This window comes from Podarcis bocagei (genome assembly GCF_964188305.1).
Source record: "Podarcis bocagei genome assembly, chromosome: 4".
Lineage (NCBI taxonomy): Eukaryota > Metazoa > Chordata > Lepidosauria > Squamata > Lacertidae > Podarcis > Podarcis bocagei.
This window is the reverse complement of record NC_138128.1, coordinates 74507938-74521232: the sequence shown is the minus strand read 5'-3', so window position 1 is coordinate 74521232 and position 13295 is coordinate 74507938. Positions and strand designations below refer to the sequence as shown.

At 41.6% G+C, this 13295-nt stretch overlaps 1 protein-coding gene across 1 annotated transcript; it reads left to right on the top strand.

The window, feature by feature from the left end:
- The first annotated feature begins 67 nt into the window (after positions 1-67).
- Positions 68-12349, top strand: LOC308584657 (nucleolar RNA helicase 2-like). The gene is made up of 15 exons (XM_081189522.1): positions 68-505; positions 1492-1749; positions 3310-3385; positions 3777-3955; positions 4236-4353; positions 5344-5529; positions 6271-6416; positions 6771-6920; positions 7272-7433; positions 7680-7799; positions 7921-7994; positions 8756-8915; positions 10331-10465; positions 11249-11293; positions 12087-12349. Exons 1-15 carry the CDS (start codon positions 83-85, stop codon positions 12273-12275), a joined length of 2421 nt encoding a protein of 806 aa, XP_081045648.1. The 5' UTR covers positions 68-82; the 3' UTR covers positions 12276-12349.
- The last annotated feature ends 946 nt before the right edge of the window (positions 12350-13295 follow it).

Here is a 13295-nt window from a genome sequence, read left to right as displayed (position 1 = left end):
TGTCCGTTTACCGCGCTTCACCTCGGGGGAGGCGGAGCAGCGGGAGCTGCTAGCCGGGGACAGTCGCACTCACCGCCTGGGAATGGGCTGCCTCGGCCGCTGCCTCACGCAGCACTGCGCCCGCTCGCCGGCCCTGCAGGCTTTGGGCCTCGTCCGCTCCCGGGCTTTGCCCTCCTCCCGCGCCACCAGCGACCGGTCGGCTTCCTCAGCCCCGGGCCTCCCCACGCTTCGCTCCCCCTGTTGGCGGGGCTGGGCCTGGCCAAGAGCCGCCTCCCGCAGCCAAGCGCCGCCTCGCTTCCTCGTCAGCAGCGCCGCCGGGGCGGGGCTCTTTCCTTTTACCCCGGCGTCGGCCTTGAGCAGCCGCTTGTGCCACCACCTCAGCGGAGAAGAGTCCCAGGAAATGCCCGCAGCCCCCCGGCCAGACTACGAGAGCGAGGAAGAGATGGAGCCCCGCACCCCGATGGACGCCGAGGCCGCCCTGGAGGGCAGCGGCAAGAAGCGCAAGGTATCCGGGGAGAGGGAGAACGGGAGAAGACGCCGGGCCGGCTGGGCCTCGTGGCCGCGAGTGGAGAGGCGAGCCGGGCCCGGGAGGAGGAGGAGGAGGAGCCAAAGGCGGCTTCTATTCCTCAGCCGCGGCCCTCGGCGGCCGCGTAGTCGAATTCTCGCTTCTCGGAAGCGCAAGAGCGCGTGCGGGCGAGCCGCTGCCACGCGGCTGCCTTTAACAACGTGGGCCTCGCCAGTCTTGCTTCGCTCCTCCAACTCCCCCCCCGGCCGAAATTATTTATTTTTTAAAAAAACCAAGCACTCCTAATCTTATTTATTTATTTTTTAAAAGGGGAAGTGCTTCTTCACGCAGTGCATAGTTTGTAGGAGGCAGTGAGGATGGCCGCCAACATGGATGGCTTTCTGAGAGGATTATGCAACGGGAGGATAAAGCTATCCATGGCTACTGGGCACGGTGGCCAAGCTCGGCCTCCCCAGTTGGAGGCAGCGGCGTTTCTGAAGGCCGGTTGCTGGAAACCACGGGAGCTCCTGCTCTGTTCCCTGGTTTCCCGCGGGTGTTTGCTTGGCCACTGTGAGAGCAGGATCCTGGATTAGATGGGCCATTGGCCTGATCCAGCAGGCTCTTTATGCTCTTAGTTACTTGCGTGTAATTCGAAAGATGCATGGTTGAGCTGCATTGCAGTGTAAGCAGTACGTTGTTATTATTGTTCATTAAGTTTGTTATTCACTTTATCTTGCCAAACAAGCAAACAAACCCCCGTAGATACATTAAAGCCAGGGTTACATAATAGAAAATCCCATCTACTTCTAAAAGACAACGGAAGTAAGCCTCACTGAGGTCAGTGGGACTTTACATAAGGATGTAATTTCATACAAACACAGTGAACTGCATAGCTTCAAATAATATAGGGGGAAATGTGTTTTTCCATGCCGGGGAGGGGTAGATATGTCTGTGTATATTAATTTAAGGTTGTTTGTTTATTGTAGAAGGATAAAAAGGAAAAATCTAAAAAGCATAAAATGAAAATTAAAGAAACACCAACAGAGGAGAATGAACTGTCTGATACAGAATTGGAACCACCCAAGCCAAAGAAAAGTAAGAAAAAGAAAGAAGTTTTTGATGACATTGAAGTCATAATTGCGGAACACAATACAACATCCTCCGCCACTAATGGGGTTGGCAACTCAAAAAAGCAGGGTAATGCTGAAGAATCAAATACGGAATGTGAGAGTGACCAAGATCAGGTGAGATGATACCTTCAGACCTTTCATTTTGTATACTTAATTTCAATGGAATTTCAGTGCAGAAGTTGGGAAAGGTAAGTGTACTAACCCATGTACTGAGGCAAGGTGTAGTCATAATTCCTTTTCCAAGCACAATTCAAAGTGTTGATAATTTTTGAGTCCTAACATGGTTTGGGAGTTGGATACATGAAGGAATTCCTTTCTTTGTTTTCATGCCCGGGGGCTTAGTTTATCTGTTATCTTTGTGCCATCACTACCTGAAATGTAGATTGCAATGAGAAAAAGTACCTCCTTGGTGTGACACCCTGTTAATGTAAACTTGCTCTACAGGGAGGCTTTCCTGGTGACAACTTTATAATCTTTTTGTCACCAGATGAAGACTTTTTAAACTTCTCCCAGACTCTCTAGGTTCCAAGTTTCAACTGTTTCAATTATTTATATCAATTGCTGGTTTTAATTGTGATGTTTCATTTTTGTTATTGTAAAAACTTTTTGGTGGGGTTTTGTTGTGGGTCACCCTGGGAAACAGCATTTATTTAAGATATTGCCTGAAGGGAAGTATAGATGAAATAATAATAATTAAAAGTAGAATGTTTCCCAGTCTAGTCCACACATCTATGTTTTCCAGCATTGGAAAGTTCTGTCCAAATATTCCATACATTGGAGAGGCAAGGGCATTTTATTAACCTTGGGACTTCCAAGTGCACAGACCCAAGGGTTTGGGTAAACAGGCTGAAGGTGTCCATTTTCTGAGTTCAGTTTGAGGATAAAGGGCCTTGTTCTTGTAGATGCTATGGCAAAAAATACTCTAACGTAGGGGCGGCTAACTCCTAAATGGACTGAAACTACAGTAAACACCACAGTAGGGAAAACAGCAGTAACATCAAGATGAGTAGCGCCAGACTCATTTAAAAACAGCTCATCTGATGTGTAAAAGGTTGACAGTGAAAAGACATAAGAGTTAGTGTTTGGAAAGCATCCCTAGCAAAAGTCCCACAATTGAGGTGATGCAGTCAAAATGTCTGTGGTTGCTTTAGAAGGTGGGGTACCCAGAAGAAGGTCTCTGTAACACAGAACGCTGCTGCCAATCCATGTAAATACTGAGATAGAGGGACCAGTGGTCTGATTCGGAAGCTACCAGACTTTGTATGAGGAACTTAAAATAATTTCCTTTATGAATTGTCACTTGGTTCCCGTTCAAATATGTAGTGCAGTCTCTGAGCCACATCATCAGTGTTTTGCCCTTGTTTAGCTGTTCTGTTGATAAATTATGTCTGTTGACAATGCACTTTCAATATAATGGGCTTGCTGTAAGTGTTTTGTACTGAGCTTTCTGTTCTTTTCTTGTTCATCTATACTACAAGTTTATGAGAGCCTTATGTACAGGATATCTTTGTATCTCTTGCCTTCCATTCCTTATTTCCCCCCAAGATGTTCGAATCTGTGAAAACATTTACCAGATATATTAAACATTTTTCCTTCCGGCACTTCTAGCACTTTTTGGAATATTTTAAATTGATTTTCTATAACTAATCTTTTGCATTAAAAAAATCCCAACAGGAATTGACTGAAGAGCAAAAGGAAGGAGACTTTGCCAACTTTAATCTCTCTAAAGCAACAATTGACCTTCTCAAAGGTATGTTCTTTAAATGTTTACAGTCTGAAGCAGAACACTCCTCTTCCCCCCCCCTGCCCATTTTCATCTTGCTCTCACCAGGACTGGTTATTTCATTATGTCTTAGAACAGTGGCTGAGCAATAGTAGATGAGATTCCATGTAAGTACAGAATGATGCACATTGGAACAATAGTCAAAATTTACAAATACCCTCATGCATTCTAATTTGGCTGTGAACACCAAGGAAAGAGATCTCAGAATCATAGCGGTTTCCTCCAATATTTAAATAAAAACACTTGAATTACTTTCATGCTATGAATTGGGTTCTTTTCGTATAAGCAATTGTCAGCTGTTGAATACTGATGATTTTACACATTTCTATATAAAAGCCTTAACTGTATTCTTCCACAGCCCGTGGAGTTACCTACCTGTTTCCAGTTCAAGTAAAGACTTACAAGCATATTTCTGATGGTAAAGATGTGATAGCCCAAGCTCGGACTGGAACTGGGAAAACCTTCTCTTTTGCCATTCCTTTAATTGAAAAACTTCAGGGAGATCCCCAGGAAAGAAAAAGAGGCCGCACACCAAAGGTGAGTGAAACTGACTTTTGCTTCTTCCCCCACCTCTGCTGCCACCCCCACATGCCCCCAGATGTGCTCCACAAAGTTGGGAGACCCTCCAGAGCAGATTGGGCAGGTAGGAGGAGGAGATTTTCACCTATGCAGCTCTGAATATCTCCCACCATGTATAATTGTGTATGTTCAAATAAAAATAAACTTGCAAAAATTCTGAAGATTTAAATAAAAGAATATTTTAGCCTATACGTTTACAACACTCAAATAACTAACTGCATTTCAACAAAATATTTAGGTTTTGGTCCTCACTCCAACCAGAGAGTTGGCAATGCAAGTAGCCAGAGACTTCAAAGATGTCACAAGGAAACTCACTGTGGCTTGCTTCTATGGAGGAACAGCATATAATGGACAACGTAAGAAATCACAACAGTGTTTTTTTGTGGTAGTAGTACTTTAAAAAAAGCAAGAAAGAAGGTTATCTGTGTGATTGAGGAGAAAATACCATTAAAATGTGAATAAATAGTGTTACCTTTAGATTAGGCTCTATTACTGCTTGTTACATAAATATTAGCATTGGTGGTGTGTTATTAGGTGCTAAAGACACATTCACTCTATATCACTGCTTTTAAAAAGTACTTTTTAAAAAACTGAAGTGGTACTGGTCCCCCTTTCAAACAAAACAGAACACAACAGTCTGAAGTAAAGTGAAACCTCGGCTCCAGAACGCCTCCGTTACCATACATTTCAGTTCCCGAACACCGAAAACCCGGAAGTAAGTGTTCTGGTTTTCGAACGTCTTTTGGAAGCTGAATGTCCGATACCAATCGGAAGCTGTGCCTTAGTTTTCGAATGGTTTCGAGAGTCGAACGGGCTGCCGAAACTGATTACGTTCGACAACCGAGGTTTGACTGTACTTCACTGTTTCACTTTTCTTGTGTTCAGAGGTGTGTGGTGAAACTTGAAACTTACCTATAGGAAATCAGTGTTGCTTAATAGCTAGGAAGGGATATAAAAAACTGAAGAAAATAATTACAGCTCCGTCCTATGTCTTTTTACTTGGGTGGAACTAACTTCCACTGTATTCAGTGCAGCTCATTCTCAGGTTAAGTAAGCATAGGATGGCAGCCTTAGATTATATTTTAAAGCAAAGGGATTAATGGAAGCACTGACAAATGTCCAAATGAATAGTTACACATTTTGGAGAGTAGCATGCCTGAAGGTTTGGAGCGCTACCAAAGTAGTTCCTGCAAACATTGTCGTAGATATGATCATGTGTCACAGGAAACCGTTTTTTAGAAATGTGCTGCAGAGCTGTTTCATCTTCACATGACACTTTTGTCACAATTCGTGAAACTAATTCTTCAGCAATTTAATACATAATCAACATTAACTTTCCTTCTCAGTTGACCTTATGCGTAATGGCATTGACATCCTGGTTGGGACTCCAGGTCGAATTAAAGACCATCTTCAAAATAACAAATTGGACATTTCCAATCTAAAGCATGTTGTCCTGGATGAAGTTGACCAGATGTTGGACATGGGATTTGCGGAACAAGTAGAGGAAATTTTAGCATATGCTTATAAAAAAGGTAACTACTTCTTCTGTTCACCTGTCATGTCAAGCCATAGAGCTCTTTTGTATCTGGATCTGTTTGCTCAGCAGACACTGTACAGTCCACCTTAGTCTCTCACCTGAATTGAAAGTACTATGGAGCATTGGTCAATCTGTAGTGGAGGATTAAATTTGAAAGCAATTTAGTCTTACTCTCTTTCAGTGTCAGAGGACTTTAAATATAATTTGAGTCCAGTGCATAATATAGCATATAAATGAAAAAATGAGCTATATGTACATTGGGTTAAAATTATTATACTTTATTTTTAGATATAAAAGTTATTTTTAAGTATTTTGAAATACCCAGTGTCACACATTGCTTCTAAAAGGGAATGATGCTCTAAAAAGGTTTGGTATGGGGTTGTGTTCCTAATGGCATTTCAATATTTTTTTAAATTGGAGCTTATTAAAAGTAGAACAAGAAAATGCTCACAAGTAAAGCATGAGACATTGGATATACAAGACATGTGCATTCATTTGGGTTTCTATTTTATACTCTGCATCTGCTTCTGTTGAATAGTAATACCTTGAGTGCACATGTTGAGAATTATCAGGAAGTAAGAGTGCACAAATATTAATGTAATTTCTTCACTTATTCTGAGTGGCATTTTGCCTCTATTATGGATACGATGATTATAGATTTTCCTTTATTTTTAATCATGGAAATTAGTTTAATTGCTTTAACTTTGTATGGCACAATATTTGTTTTGTGTTAAAGATTCTGAAGACAATCCACAGACGTTACTCTTTTCTGCAACTTGCCCGCATTGGGTTTATGATGTAGCAAAGAAATACATGAAATCTAGATATGAGCAAATTGATCTTATTGGAAAGAAGACTCAAAAGACTGCAATGAATGTAGAAGTAAGTAATTTCTTCCAGTGAAACAAGATTAAATTTGTGTGTACCAAGTGTAATTCTTTTCTTTAAAAAGCAAGCAAACCCACAGTAAAGATAATTGGGTTGGATCCAAAGTTGGTTATACTTCGGTCAAACTGAAATCAATTGCATTTAAGTCATAACTTATGGCCCACTCCTAGGCATGTCAACTTAGAAGCAAGTCATACTCAATTCACTGGGGCTTACTCCCAGGTAAACAGGGCTAAGATTCCAGCCTAACTTGTACCATTGATTTTAGTGGGATGAATGTTCAACTAATTTAGCCTTTAGTCATAGCTTATTTTATTGCTAACCAGCATTAATTTCATTTTCTGACAGCATTTGGCTATTGAATGTCATTGGTCCCAGAGAGCTGCAGTCATTGGAGACGTTATTCAAGTCTACAGTGGTAGTCATGGACGTACCATCATATTTTGTGAGACCAAAAAAGAAGCAACTGAACTGGCCCTGAATGCCTCAATAAAACAGGTGCAATGACCCTCATTTCTGTAAAGGATTGCTACAAATTCAACTTAGCTTGAGCTGACTGTGGGAAAGGGTGTCTTGCTGAAGTGGATGCCATTTTGGCAGTCTCACAGTGCAAGTATCCTGTTTTCTGCATGAATGTATTCATGCAGCTATGGATATTTTGGACATCACACTTTTCATGTAAAGGGGGGGGAATAGAAAATGGGTATGTCAGAATTCAGGGAAAATATTCTCTTGCATCCAAGATCTGTCAGAGCTCATTTAAATTGCTTTGGGGTGGGAAGGAAACTGATCCTTGTCATTTGTCACTTCTGCCAATAATCTCCCATTAACTCTGTTTTATGTACTTAGGATGCACAGTCTTTGCATGGTGATATTCCACAAAAGCAGAGAGAAGTTACACTGAAAGGCTTTCGCAATGGATCATTTGGAGTTCTGGTTGCAACCAATGTAGCTGCCCGAGGTTTAGATATCCCAGAGGTTGATCTGGTAATACAAAGTTCACCACCAAAGGTAAATTACTAGTTCCTAGTGGAAAGGAGAGAAACCCCTTTAATTGTATGTTCATGTTGCAGGCCAGAGGTAGCTTACTTAAAGTGACACACAACAGTGGATGCCACATATAGTGTTTCGTGCAATCTGTCTTTCATTTTGCATAGCTAAGCACTCTTGCATGTCAGTAAATGTGAATGTTTGGCTTCTCTGTAGCTTTTTCGTAAGATTAATATAAGCATTTCCCACGACTTTTCATTTGTGAAGGATGTAGAGTCCTATATTCATCGTTCTGGGCGCACAGGTCGAGCTGGCCGAACTGGGATGTGCATCTGTTTCTATCAGCGCAAGGAAGATTATCAGCTGAGACAAGTAGAACAAAAAGCGGTAATTATCATCTTCCAACTTTTTTGTGTCATTTATATGTTGGATATCTAAGCCATTGGCATGTGTCTCCAAGGGTGGCTTTTCACTTGAATAATGTACATACTCTTACTCTTATCTTCAGGGGATTACATTTAAACGTGTGGGTGTTCCTACAGCAACGGACATTATTAAGGCTTCCAGTAAAGATGCTCTCAGGTACTTCATTCTTTGTTTATATTTTGAACTTAATGCAGTGTCCAGCGCATGTCACGAGTTTCCATTAACCATATCTGTCCAAGATCAGATCAGGATATTGACTTAATGAAGACAGATTACAGATTCTGCTTCACAGCCTTCTATTTTAGCTCACAAGAACAGTAGCACTGTTGCACATTTTTGTTTCTTTGCAGCATGATAATCAGCACTTTTGTCAGCTGTGGAGATATGTATGTGGGGGGGTGTACTGATTTGATCTGAATTTGTCAGGAAAAACCAAGAAACAAATTACTGGAGGCATACGGGGAAGTTTGGGTAATAATCTAGAGGTTGCATCCAGCTGGTCTTCCCCCTCTGTGTTCTGCATGCTCCTCAAAAGGCTGACGCAGAGTTTTGGGGAGTGAGGGCACTCGCCTGAACAACATGGGGAGAGGGAAATGATTTATCTACCCATTTCTGTTGTAGTTCAGCATATACTGTTGAGTGGAGCTCCCTAAACCTCTGGAGAATCTTTTTGTAGAAGGCAAAGTGGGAAGAGGAGAAGATTATGCAAGTCACCTTCTGTCAGCCATTGAATACAACCCTAGAATTCCAAAGCTGCAATCCTGTACATGTTCTGAAGTAAGCCCCAAAATAGTGGGGTTTGCTCTCCAGTGTGTATTCAGGATTGCAGTCTTGTTTAAGCTTCAGTATCTCCTGTGTTATGAAATGTACACTTCTCATTTCAGCAGTTTACTTATACTGACTAATCTTTTGCTCAGATCTTTGGATTCCGTTCCTCCATCTGCCATTGACCACTTCAGACAGGCAGCTGAACGGCTGATAGAGGAAAAGGGGGCAGTGGAAGCTCTGGCTGCCGCACTGGCTCATATTTCTGGAGCTACTTCCATTGAACAGCGTTCTTTGCTCAACTCGGATGCGGTAAATATGCATGCAGTTGCATAACATTTATATAGTCTATATAAGATCTGTTTTAAGGATAATCCTAGTCAAACTTTCCTGAAAGGACTCTCCATTATCTGGGTGAGAACACAGCGAAACTGCCACACCCACAAGGTCACACACCCCCTCTTGACATACTGAATGTACCAATACATTTTCTTTTTGACAAAGGACTAGCCAGTGTGGTATAATGGGTAGAGTGTAGGACTGGGACCTGGGAGGGTTCAAGTTCCCACTCAGCCATACAGTTCACTCAGTGACCTTGGGTCAGTCACTGCCTTTCAGCCTAGCCTACCTCACAGGGTTGTGGGGATTAAATGGGAGAGGACCACATACGCCACCTTGAACTTGGAGGATAAGGTGGGATATAAATGCAACAAGCTAAGTAAATGAACAAATAATATTTGAGCCATAATTAAGTGATCGTGCATGGGCCCTGTAATTCCTTCTTTGGCAGGGGATCTTTTCCTCCCACCACCAAGGATAAAACACACACATTCATAGACATTGAATTTTGTCATGGCAACAATATTAACTACTGTTAAGGTTATCCAGGATTCTCTTTTAACTGGAATTTGAATGCTGCTTATATCTGCACTGGCCCTAATTGTATGACTGGCCTCCCAATGAGGATGTATTAAGGAAATTAAATATAGATTGGATTTATAAAAGCTAAGCAGTCTATTTGGTAGTTTCACTGAATTATTGTGGAACCCTTTTTGTACCCTATGTTGTTTTTATTAATAATAATCAAATTCTTATACCTCACCCTTCACCTGTGGATCTTAAGGCAGTTCACAGCATAAAAATACAAGATAAAAACACAAAACACAATAAAAACAAGAAACAAAACAATAACCCCAACTCCCTCTCAAAAACACAATATATAGGATGTCAGTCAGACAAAAGCCTGGTTGAATGGGAATGTTTTCACTTGGTGCCTAAAGTTGTATAATGAAGGTCCTAGGAGAATCTCAGGGAAAGCATTCCACAAACAGAGATTCGACAAATCTTCCCAATATAAAGGCCCTGTCGTGCATCACCCCCTACCAGATAGCCCCCGTTGACAACACCAACAAGGCCTTCCCTTATTGTAAGGTCCAAATATGGTTGATATTGGGGAAGGCACTCTATTAGATACTTAGGTCCCAAGCCACTTAGAGCTTTATATATGCTAGTACTCTACTAACACCTTGAATTTGGCATGGTAGTTCACTGACAGCCAGTGTGGTGCTTTCAGGATTGGTAGCACATGTTCTTATCAGGCTGCCCCGCTTACAACCTAGCAGCCATTAGTTGTAATGTAAAGACCTTTATCAAAAACTCTTAACAATTAACCGGTTATATCCCTCTGCTGTTACTGTAAATGTCAATTGCTGCTTGCTTTTTTAAAGGGTTTTGTGACCATGACACTTCAGTGTTCAGTAGAAATGCACACCATTGGCTATGCTTGGCGAGGTCTGAAAGAACAGCTGGGTGAGGACATTGACAGCAAAGTGTCCCGAATGCGCTTTCTTAAGGGGAAGACGGTAAGAAATATTGACCTAGACATTTTGTAGGTATTTGCTAGTTGAGCATTTTATAGTATTTGGTTTTCCTCATCTGTTCTGATAAACATGCAAAGCACAGGTTTTGCACTTGAAAACCAAAATGGTATTGGTGAAATGATTTGAGGATGAATTTTATAATTAGAGTTAGTGTTGTCGTAGGATAGAACATATTATGTTGGAAATATGCAGAGTTGAATCATCACTTTTATGTGGCTGTGAATAAGTCCTAGTTCTCAAACATTTTAAATAGAAACATTATGTACTCTAGAATTACTATGAATGAGGATTACAGAGCATGTTGTAACATCTATAAAATGTTTGGAAGTAAGGGTTATTTGATCTGCTTTATAAGTGACGGAATAAAATACAAGCACTTCTTTGTGTAGACTTCATATATTTGCAGGAAATTTTTCAAGTACTGTACAGTTATTACTTCTGTTAATGTTAATGGCTGACAAATCCTTTCCTCCTTCTCCATTTGACTTGTGTTTAGTTATTGAAAAACCAGCCATCTGTGTTTGTCCTCATCAAACTAGTAGCCTTTTCTGGTTCTTAATGCTGGTCTGTAAAATACTTGGCCTTCGCCAGTACCTGAACACTTAAACGCTGCTCTATAATTTTTTTATACAAATCAAATGCCGGCACTTTGTCAGGCACTTACTGTTGCATCTTAATATGTGAACTAATAAGTTTGCCTTCTTCAAAGTGTTGCAGATTTCTTTGTTTAATGCCTGACGGTCAGTGTCTCTCTCTTGTATTCAGGGTGTGTGCTTTGATATTCCTGTTGCTGAACTAAATAAAGTACAGGTGAGAAATTGCTACTTAATGGATTTTTAAGTATTTTCCACTTCATTATTAATACATAAATGAAGAAATATGAGCTGCTATCATTATAAAAACATTAAATTGGAAATGTTGCATTTTAGGAAGGAATAAATTGGTTTAAGAAATTTAATCAAGGGGTGAAATGGAACCTGATCGTTTCTACTCTTTTTTATCATTAAATACCTCTTGCCCAAGGTTTGATTCCATTCAGAACACCACCACGTGGTTAAAACATGTATTTTATCAGATTATGTCCAATAACTAGAGGCAATGTAATTAACTTTTCAATGGCTGAATAGCATTTATAAAGTGTTACCTAAACCATTGTTTCCCAAACTTGGATCTCCTGCTGTTTTTTTGGACTACAGTTCCCATCACCCCTGGCCACTGGTCTTGCTTGCTAGGGATGATGGGAGTTGTAGTTCAAAAGCAGCTGGAAGCCCAAGTTTGGGAAACTGATCAAAACACTAGTTAAAGTAAGAAACATGGCTTCTTTTTTTACAGAAATGCTTGCTTTTGGAAGTTTTGAAACTTCCTTTAAACCAACTTTTGTTGGTCATTGTATGGAAGAAACATAGGAGGAAATAACAGGTTACCTTGAGGTGTCAAGAGCCAATATAACAATACTTTTCTTAACTTACTTTGATGCCTTGGGGGGTGGGTGGGAATCTTCCATGTAGCTCAGAAAACTTCTATCCCTTTATTTTATGTGATGTTTGCAAATACTGGTTTGTAAATTCAGTGCTGATTGTAGAAAAAAATTGTTTTTTATTAGCAAACATGGCAGGATACAAGACGCTGGCAACTTTCTGTGGCAACGGAATTGCCCGAGCTTGAAGAATCACGTGACAGCGGCCGAAGTGGTGGCTCGGATTTCAGGAACGGAAGGCGAGGTGGCGGCTCCAACAGGCATGACAGATTCAGAAACAGGGGCCAAAAAAGAAGCCATAGCCGGGCTTTTTGATCATTTGTTAATATGTCATACACAGCTGGGACTAAATCACTTGTTTTATCAGAAGTAAAGTTGGTTACACTTTCCTTTGTGCTTTTTATTGCTTTCTTAGATTTGTCTCATTCATACAATTCTGGCCACATAACTCACTTGTTGGGGTAGGGAAACGGGAGTGAATCGTTCTAGTTTTGAATGTTACTAGGTAATTTTGCAATAAGGACTTGGGTCCAGAGTTTGCTTAATTCCCCCTGAAAAAAATTGCTCTGGGTGGGGTTAGAGGATCCTCTGGAACAATATGTGGTTCTAGGGGACTGCACAGGGAGTGGGGAATTTGACAAATGTTGCCTCCTTCTCTCCTCTCCCCCATTCCACTAGCAGGATTTCACCACTCAATCAAAAAGCTGTGGACAAAAGGAGCCATTGTGTTTGCAGAATGCAAAGTCCGGATCCAACCCAAGGGCTGCTATGCCATCCCTTTGTGCTAGTTAATGTGAGTGGATGGTGGTGTAGAATCAGGAGCCAGCTGTACTAAATGCAGTGGTGCTCAACCCCAATCTTCTACATTACTCTTAAGGCCATAATCATGATCACTTTGCTTGGCTGCTGACAGATGGCACCACAACCTACAGCTTTCTGAGAGGTGTCAGGCCATTGTAGTAGCCTTGGAGGGAGGTGGCAGTGGGAGGTCCAGGCAAGCTTTGGATAAAGTTACAACTAGCCAGGGCAGCTGCTCATCAGATGTCCTGCTCCGCTGCCCACTTTACCCACTATGTTGTTTCAGCTTTGGTGACAGAAGGCAAAGAGGTGGGAAGTGACAGGAGAGCAGTACGGTTGTCAGGGAGCTGTCCTATCATGAGTGTCCTTCCACAGCTCACCTGTCTTCTGCTTGCAAAAGGCCTCAGCTGAGTGTGGGAGACTTGGTGAGGCCTGGAGGGAAGTGGGAGCTTTGTGGGGAAGAGGTGGGGTTGGTGCGCCTTGGCACTGTTTTGTACCTCTTGACATGGGGTGGGGAGCAGGAGGATGGACTGAAGA